Source organism: Helianthus annuus, chromosome 2 (genome assembly GCF_002127325.2).
Source record: "Helianthus annuus cultivar XRQ/B chromosome 2, HanXRQr2.0-SUNRISE, whole genome shotgun sequence".
NCBI lineage: Eukaryota > Viridiplantae > Streptophyta > Magnoliopsida > Asterales > Asteraceae > Helianthus > Helianthus annuus.
In genome coordinates, this window is record NC_035434.2 from 53,220,508 (window position 1) to 53,230,598 (window position 10,091).

The following is a 10,091-nucleotide window of genomic DNA, read 5'->3' on the forward strand; positions in this document are numbered from 1 at the left end:
GTCTGGCGGATCAAAGATCACAGTTGAATCGATCTCCACAAAAAGCTATTTGATTAACTTAGAGCTCTGATACCAAATGATGCAGAAAAGAATGCAATCAAATGGCTCAAAAAATCGAATAATTAAAATCCAAGAAATAAACCAAAGGTTCAAGGAAACCTTTAAAGGGTTCTATAATATTCAACTTAATAAAAAATGACTAAACCCCAAGTCACAATTTAAAGATAGGTTTGATAACTCTAATAGGATACCAACTAAAATAAAATAAAATAGGAAATTCAAATTTAAAATAAGTTCTATATAACCCGTCATCAATTCTAAGGTAAGACTAAGAAAAGAAATAAAGGATTTTTTTTTAGAAAATCACGGTAAACAACGGTCAAAATATAAAGACAAACTACAACAATAGTATATCTTCACTTTTTTTTTTAATTTTAAATATTAAAAAGCACTACCATAACTCAAAACATCTTTTTAAATGATCTTGGAAGAATCTCAAATATTATTTCAAGATATCCCAAATAGGATATCGCTCCCGGCACCGACCCGCATTTGATACGTTCGGTGGATTCCCGATTTGAATCATGGTGTAGTAAAGTCTTGATTGAGAAAGAAAATAATTTATCCAATGTGGTTTTTGCCAGCCGTGACCTCCCATCGGCGGCTGTGGCAGCCCGCCTCGGTAGTGTGAGCGCACGCTCTCTCTCTCCCTCAATCACACACTTTAATTTTGTTCCTCTAAAATTTGGATTTTAAATTCTTAAATATTTTTCAAGTCTAGTGTAATTTATGACGGTTTTGTGCCATCTAAACGCTCAAATTTTCATTTATCTTCATTTATTTACTTCTCTTTCCACCAAAAAAAAAAAACCCCTAATTTTACTTTTGGGATTAGAAAAGTTATTTGGGGGTTTCAAGGGTAACTTGACTCGTTTTTTGCAATGGATTTACATGCAATCACTACATGAAAATACGAAACCTAATTTGTATAATTTATTCATCTTGACATGTGATATGGGGTTCTTTCATTTCATAGTCACTTACAGAGATGTTTTCAAATTTTTATTGTTTGTTCGTATTTAAAAAAAATAAACGTTAAAGACTAGTTATTGTTATAGATTCTTCACTTTGTATTTTAACTGTTTCTTTTATGATAAATATTTTCATCCATCTAGCTAGACTCCACCAAGATTCAAATCGGAAATTCACCAAAGGATTACCAAGTGAATTGCCCTGGATAAGTTTCTTCAAGATCTTACCATAGAACATACATAATTTATATAGATATTAATTTGATTATTATTCGAGGGATTAAATGTTGTGGTGCAAAAATCTTCATCACAAGTAACGATTCTTGAACTGGATCGTATAGTGAAGACTTTTGCACAACAACGTTTGATCCCTCAAATAACGAGTGTATTTTCGGATGCGATGTTCATATCTTGTTACATATGCTGATGGGAACTTAAAAACCTGTTAGTGTACAACTTAATAGAACATCTGGGAATCTTCAAGCTATATTGACTGTCAAGCATGATCAGGAGTATTCTGTAAGTAGTTAATTTTCTTATGTAAATACTTATCAATGTTGATCGGTATTTCTTGTAGTGATCAACAGCATCTCCTGGGAATGTGGTTGGTTTTCCTTGCAGGAATAATGGTTTTTAAGTACAATTAGTGTTCATATGGAGTATTCGGAAGGTGATGGCTTAAAAGCTGCTAGACCTTTTGATCTTGAGTTCCGGTGGATCACGGTTTCCGATCTCGTTGCCTTGTCTGGCGGATCTAAGATCACGGTTGAATCGATCTCCACAAAAAGCTATTTGATTAACTTAGAACTCTGATACCAAATGATGCAGAAAAGAATGCAATCAAATGGCTCAAAAAACTCGAATAATTAAAATCAAAGAAATAAACCAAAGGTTTAAGAAAACCTTTAAAAGGTTCTATAATATTCAAAATAAAAAAAATGACTAAACCCCAAGTCCCAATTTATAGATAGGTTTGATAACTCTAATAGGATACCAACTAAAATAAAATAAAATAGGAAATTCAAATTTAAAATCTAACTTATAATAAAAGACTCCAAATAATGACACATGGCATTTTCTCCTTCAACCTCATAAATTTTATTTATATTTGTTAAAGAGCTTTCTTTTAATATTACTATTAATTAATAACTAATATATAAATATCACTTACTTTTATCTTTATCTTAGAACCGCGTGAATGATTCACACGGTTCTTGCAAAGACCGAGTACATTGGGTAAAATTTTATCTAAAATTAATAAATAACTTCAAATTTGCAATTTAGATCCTTTGTTTTTTAGTTTTAACCAAAGTTTTTTTATCTTTTGCAATTTAATTACAACTCTATTTTATATTCAGTTTTGGTCCACCATACTTTTCATTTTTCCCAAGTTTTTCGTTTCGTTTTAAAGTTTGTGAGATAATGCACCGCAACATGTGTGTGGGGTTCAACATTTTTTCGTATATTTTTTTTTCTCGTTTGACTGACCCGTCGCGTCACATCTATTTTTCTGCGTTTGACAAGTTGGTCCAACACGCGGATCCTGGATGGACTTAGTTATTTTTTTCTATGTTTTACGTTTCGATTTAATTTTCTTAGCAACGAGCTTGCGTGATTCAAGGATTTTACGTCTACTTTTCGCTCGGCGTTACTTTTTCCTGTTTTTATTTATTTTGTTTTTACGAGCTTTTCCGGTGTTAGTGGTCGCTGGCAATGGTATAGTATTGCTACTACTTAACACAATTTTATGACAACCGCTGCAACGCAGGGGCTTAATACTAGTAAGTTGTATATAACCCATCATCAATTCTAAGGTAAGACAGAAAAGAAATAAAGGATTTTTTTTTTTAGAAAATCATAGTAAACAACGGTTAAAAATATAAAGACAAACTACAACAATTGTATATCTTCACTTTTTTTTTTTAATTTTAAATATTAAAAAGCACTACCATAACTCAAAACATCTTTTTAAATGATCTTGAAAGAATCTCAAATATTATTTCAAGATATCCCAAATAGGATATCGCTCCTTGCACCGACCTGCACTGCACTTGATACCTTCGGTGGATTCCGGATTTGAATCATGGTGTAGTAAAGTCTTGATTGAGAAAGAAAATATTTACCCAATGTGGTTTTTGCCAGTCCTAACCTTCCATCGGTGGCTATGGCAGCCCGCCTCGACAGTGTGAGCGCACGCTCTCCCTCTCCTTCAGTCATACACACTTTAATTTTGTTCCTCTAAAATTTGGATTTTAAATTGTAATTTGTGACGATTTTCTGCCATCTAAACACTCAAATATTCATTTATCTTCATTTGTTTACTTCTCTTTCCACCACCAAAAAAAAACCCTAATTTTACTTTTGGGATTAGAAGAGTTATTTGGGAGTTTCAAGGGTAACAAGACTCGTTTTTTGCAATGGATTTACATGCAATCACTACATGAAAATACAAAACCTAGTCGTATAATTTATTTATCTTGAAATGTGATTTGGGATTCTTTCATAGTCATTTACAGAGATGTTTTCAATTTTTTATTGAGTGTTCGTATTTAAAAAATAAATAAAAGTTAAAGATTAGTTATTGTTATAGATTCTTCACTTTGTATTTTAACTGTTTCTTTTATGATATATATTTTTATCCATCTAGCTAGACTCCACCAAGATTCAAATCGGAAATCCACCAACGGATTACCAAGTGCAGGTTCATACGGGAATTGATATATATGAGTGAATTTCCCTGGATAAGTTTCTTCAAGATCTTACCATAGAACATTCATAATTTATATAGATATTAATCTGATTAATTATTCGAGATTAAACGTTGTGGTGCAAAAATCTTCATCACAAGTAACGATTCTTGAACCGGAGGATCGTATAGTGAAGATTTTTGCACAACAACGTTTGATCCCTCAAATAACGAGTGTATTTTTGGATGCGGCGTTCATATCTTGTTACATATGATGACGGGAACTCAAAAACCTGTTAGTGTATAACTTAATACAACATCTTGGAATCTTCAAGCTATATTCTGTAAGTAGTTAATTTTCTTTTGTAAATACTTATCAATGTTGATGGGTATTTCTTATAGTGATCAACAGCATCTCCTGGGAATGTGGTTGGTTTTCCTTGCAGGAATAATGGTTTTTTAAGTGCAATTAGTGTTCATATGGAGTATTCGGAAGGTTATCATCATACTCAGTAAATCCCACCAATAGCCTTGCAGGAATAATGGTTCTTTTAAGTGCAAAGGTAGAGTCTGAGGAGGGGTAAGTTGTAGACAACCTTACCTCTACACTGTAGGAATAGAGAGGCTGTTTACAGGGAGACCCCCGGCTCGATAGTAGTTTTGCATCAAGCCAAGCCTTGGAGTATTCGGAAGGTGATGGCTTAAAAGCTGCTAGACCTTTTGCAAGTCATATATAATGCAATTTGGTTTGCTAAAACTCAGGTGCTTGGAATTTTTTGTTATCGCAAAATGGAATTTAATAATCCAAATGTGGTCCTAGCATTAGTATGAGTTCGTTGACCACTTTAAGCAGTGGCAGACGTGGATTTTATTCCATTGGGGTCCTCTTTTTTTGGTATTCAAAATTTTCACAACGTAACATAAAAGTTTTAGGGTCGGGGCGAGAAACATGTAGCAAAAATATATGATCCTTACTCAATAGAAAACACACAAATAAATATAATGTAATTTGAAACGAAAAAAAAAAAAAACATTGCAATTTTAAAGTTCAAATTCATAGCATACAAGGGTTGTGAGTTGGTGGTGTGTGCATCTTGTGTTATGTATTGCTTCTGCTTGTTTTTTGGTGTTAAAAAAAAGGCAACAGAAAACAGGTTGTACAGGAATTGAACCCTTGACTTCTTGTTTATCCGGAGGGGAGAGAGGGAACCCTGAGAAAGAGAAAGTGGCGCCAAAGACCGTCGACGGCCCTTAATCGATTTCATCTACCTTTCACGAGTTCTCCGGTGCCCGACCGACTATGATGACGACAAATCAATTGGGGCCCAATGACCATCTCTATCTAGAAGAATTTGCAATAAATGTCTGCACGAGGTTACATTCGTATTGACAGACAGAACAATTATTTCGTTTAGATATGGTGATACTGATGATTGGTTTTGTCATGAAGTGCAGCTCTCTAGCAAGCAGTGGCTGGAACTGTAAGTTTTGGATTTATCATATTTGGAACTTTTGTTGTATGATTTCTGTATAAATAAGAAATTAAGAGGGACTAAGGGGTTGTTTGGATCTACTTTCAGGCTGATTTATTTACAAAAATCACTTTGAAAACTCACATCCAAACAACCCAAATTTGTTATTTGTCATATGTGTAATAAGTATTGACTTTTGGATTGATTTCAGGTTGATCCGTGCCACCGTTATGTGCATAACTTGCACTTATACTTTGAAGAGTGGTTTAAGGTTGACGCTGCTCAACCTTTTTTTCCTATTGGTATGTATACTCTTCATATATTGAAATATATCTATACGGCTTCTAATTTATTTTATGGTATTCAGCTGACGTAACCAACTGACTCGTTTTGAACATGTTTTGAAGCTCCGTCAAGAATTTTTTGATACAAAGCTTTGATTCGGATAGTACGGTGCATGTATCGATGATGGTTAAATCTATTTGTAGGTACCCCTTTCAAACAGGTCAACTAAAACACCATTTTTTATAGAAAGGTGTTTGTCCGAGTCATTGTTTGGGAGACGTCTGAAGGTATGTTGATATAATTTTTTAAATTTCTTTAAATGGATTAGAATGTTTGGTCAGTTGTTGAAGTAATAATGTTTTACAGTTTGTTTATTTTAGTTTTACATGTATACAAAATGGTGATATAATTTATTCACTATTCACTCTGAATAGTGAATAGTAAATACATGTCATGACCAAATTTATTTTCATTGTTAAGTATACAGTCATCACCTTGGTAAATTCATTTATTTTCATTGTTACCATAGAAAGTAAACTGGTGGTGTTTTAGTAGGCTGATGAGCTTTCATAAGCTAACACCAGCACTTTGATTATTTTCAGCATTTTTTGTGAGTTTCAAAGTTCTGGAGTTTTATTAAACGGGTCAAACAGTCCAGCTGTATAGAACAGGTCAAACACTTGGTTTATTATATTAATTGGCTCAAGCGGGTCAGTCTTTTTAAACATGTCGGATGATAATTTATTTTTGAACGGGTCAAATGGGACTCCTTTCTTACAAGGGTCAACTGAGACATTTTTTATAGGCTGATGACTTTTGATAAACCTATCTGAGTAGTTTAAAAAATAATCACAGCATAGCACCAAAACTGTTGCATTAAACATAGACAGTATAACATAATAATAATGATACAAGGCGTACACTGATTTCCAGATCTGATGTATGTTTAAACCATAGTCACATAACTCTAATAGGGAATGAGCGGATAAAGGGTAATAAACTAGAATATGTTGTCTCATAAAAAAAGTTTCTAATTTATACGATCATATAATAATAATAAGAATTATAAAAAAATAAAAACTCTCTCTAGGGCGACGAACCATCTTCTCCGGCGAAGCTCTGTATAATAACCTGTGATTGATCTAGCGGATTAACATCCTGCCGATCATAACGAGATTGTTAGCAGAGTTTTGAGCCCGTTCAGAACGGTGGTGACGTAACGCCTTCCTCTTCGCCGGCGTCTTTTGTCTTCCTCGTTTTGCTGTAACCTTTAGTAAGACGTTTTTGTTTCTCCTCCTCTCCGGTGTATTCTCAGGCTCTGTATAACAGCCTGTGATTGATCTAGCGGATTATTCCTGCCAATCATAACCAGATTGTTAGCAGAGTTTTGAGTCCCAGTTAGTTTTTTTCCTTCATTCTTTCGTCTCTCGGTTAGTTTCTCGGTATCCCCTTCTCATCATGACGGAGGGGGAGCAGGACGGTAGTTGGAAAGACGTTCCGATCAAGGAGTACAATAGGAACAAGGGTCAGCACGACATCAGTACCAAGACTGGAAACATAACTAAATTCTACGTAACTAAACTTCCAGCTGGGTGTATTCCATGGGAGGTTGCAGAGTTTGTGAAGGTTTTCGGAGATGTTGCAGGAGTTTACGTTGCAAGGAAGAACGATAAAGAAGGACGTAAATTTGGATTCATCAGTTTCCGCAATGTTTATTAGCAGGGATTATTAAACTTAATTTATGATATGTATATGTATTTGTATGATAATATGATAACTAGAACTCGATATGTATATATGATAAGTCATGATGGATGTTATAAGCGGGTAATTTAAACTGCCAATGACAGTTTCCCGCTTGAATTAACCGCCAAGATTATCAAGTATATAAGGGGGTATACCGGCAACATTAACCGGTACCAAGACACTCAATTTCTTTCGTTAATTGTCTGTCCATTCGTTTGTTATTATCTGTTAATTATGTCAAACAAGTCCGCTGCAAACCAATGTTTGAATCATCTGCAAGATGATGATGTTCAGATCAAACCTCGGTTAACCCCAACATGTGGTATCAGAGCCACGGGGACGACACTTCCCTGTCAACACTGCAATGACAAAGAATCCAGACGATCACTGAAAATGCATCGAACAAAATTATGTTATTATTGTCATCGTCCAGGCCACTTCATATACGACTGCAAATCAAAGGAGAATGATGAAAATACACAACTGATTTCTCAAGCAGTAAATGCAGGAATAAGAAAGCAAAGAGTATCGGTAGAAGAAAGAAACGAGATGATAGTGACTGGTTCAGAAGGCGGTACATGGGGAGACATATGGTATGTTAGTCTTTCGTTTACGCAACACTATGCCGGTAATCTAAATGTTTTTAAACGTATCAAACATTTAGTGGGGGTTGAAACCAACTCGGGGGAAAATGATTTCTTGTTTATGAGGGGTATAGGGATTGTGGAAGTCAAATCCAATAATGAAAAACTGTTAATTCAGGGTGTCTTATACACACCGGAATTAGACAGAAACGTACTCAGTCTGAATCAGTTAACAATGCAAGGCTTTACGGTTAAGAAGGACGGAGATACTTGCAAAATATTTCCTATGTTCTCATCTCCAATTGATAACACAGTAAATGAAATAACGGGGTTAACGAAGGAAGATGAACTAGGCCTAAAGGAAAAACAAAAGGTCATACGATTAAATGATGTAAACGAAAAATACAAAGAAGAATATCTTAACTCCTATTTCGAAGACTTACATGTCTCATCCGATGAAATGGATTGGAGTGTCATGATCATAAGGGCTTTAGAATTTAATGATTTCAAGGATTGTGTGAATCTGTTAAACATGTTGGAGGATGGCAAGTTCGTGTTTCATTACAAGTATGAATTAGAAAAGAAATTCGATGAAATGGTGTCCTGGTTTATTATAACTTTCCGGGGGATAACAACTAGGCCAATACCTCCGGTGATGACCGAGAACAGGAAAGTTGACTTACTCAGTTTGTACATGATTGTGGAACGAGATGGGGGTTACAATAGCGTAACCGAAGATAATTTATGGCCGATTATTGCAAAAGATATGGGATTTGAATACAAGGATGGTGAATACATGCGAACCGTTTATGCCATGTATTTAGACATTCTAGTGTATTATTACAAGTTTAAGGAAGTGCAGAAAAGAGTCGATGAATCTGAAGGGATGAAGGATAAGCAAGATGCACCAGAATGCAGTCTCAGAAGGAGCACAAGTGCTGAAGATATCAAGAAGGTAACTGAAGAGGAAACGTATGCACTGTATGCAGAAAACAGTTGGGAAGGAACGTGGAATGCTCACAAGAAAAGAAGAAAATTCAACTTCAATCATGCAAGGAAGGCTGTCGATGAAGCTAATGCAAGTGTTCTCAAGGGTATCAACAAACGTAATTAAGTTTAGGGGAAGGTATTAGCAGGGATTATTAAACTTAATTTATGATATGTATATGTATTTGTATGATAATATGATAACTAGAACTCGATATGTATATATGATAAGTCATGATGGATGTTATAAGCGGGTAATTTAAACTGCCAATGACAGTTTCCCGCTTGAATTAACCGCCAAGATTATCAAGTATATAAGGGGGTATACCGGCAACATTAACCGGTACCAAGACACTCAATTTCTTTCGTTAATTGTCTGTCCATTCGTTTGTTATTATCTGTTAATTATGTCAAACAAGTCCGCTGCAAACCAATGTTTGAATCATCTGCAAGATGATGATGTTCAGATCAAACCTCGGTTAACCCCAACAATGTTGCCTATGTCAAGGAGATGGAAAGAGCGTTGAGTGGAACAAAGATGGGAGGCTATAAGCTAAAGGCTAATCTCGCCAAGTTCGCCAAAGAAAACATGGGCATCAGTGGAGAGGCTGCTATGCCCGTCAAGGATAAAGGTAAGGCTCCGGCCAACCCGGCTCAGGAGCACAGGATTTACAATAATGCTTTCGTCAACAACTGTGGAGGTAGGCTGTTTAGTGATCTCTTTGCTAAGTCAAAGGTCGTTGATGGTGGTACGTGTCAAGAGCTAGCGGACTGTTTGGCAATGCTCTGGTTGGTAGATGTAAAGATCTGGAGAATCTAAGGAAACTTAATACCATCCTTGCTGAATCCAACGTCCCGGGGGTGTCGCTAAGTTATATCGGTGGCCTCTATAAGCTCCTTAAGTTCGAATGTGAGGAGGATTGTGCCAAGTTTTTGCTTAATCATAGTCGACGGGAATCATGGTTCTCTACCCTAGACGCATGGTCCGAGCAATCTTTACCTTTTGAAAGGCTGGCCTGGGTGAGGGTGAGGGTGAGGGTCCAAGGTGTCCCATTCACCTGGCGGTTAACAGTGTATACAACAAAATTGCGGAACAATTCGGGAAAGTAGTACATGGATCCCAAGTCACTGTGGAAGATGGAAACCTCTCGGGAAGTTGGATCAGGGTTCTAGTTGGAGAAGGGAATAGGATTCATGATCATGTCACTTTGAGTTGGAAGACAAGACAGTTCCGGATCTGGATCGAGGAAGAAACCAGCGAATGGGTGCCGGACTGTGTCGGTAAGGTGGTCACTTCCGG

The 10,091-nt window shown here is 35.9% G+C and overlaps 1 protein-coding gene across 1 annotated transcript; it reads left to right on the forward strand.

Annotated features, from left to right (window-relative positions):
- The first annotated feature begins 3,871 nt into the window (after positions 1–3,871).
- Positions 3,872–8,918, forward strand: LOC110904075. Its single transcript, XM_035980983.1, has 2 exons — positions 3,872–5,198; positions 5,401–8,918. The coding sequence occupies exon 2, from the start codon at positions 7,455–7,457 to the stop codon at positions 8,916–8,918; it is 1,464 nt and encodes a 487-aa protein (XP_035836876.1). The 5' UTR covers positions 3,872–5,198; positions 5,401–7,454.
- Positions 8,919–10,091: the final 1,173 nt, after the last annotated feature.

What these genes read in the sequence shown, in the direction of transcription:
- LOC110904075 (XM_035980983.1), top strand. Translation starts at nt 7,455, where the DNA reads ATGTCAAACAAGTCCGCTGCAAACCAATGTTTGAATCATCTGCAAGAT.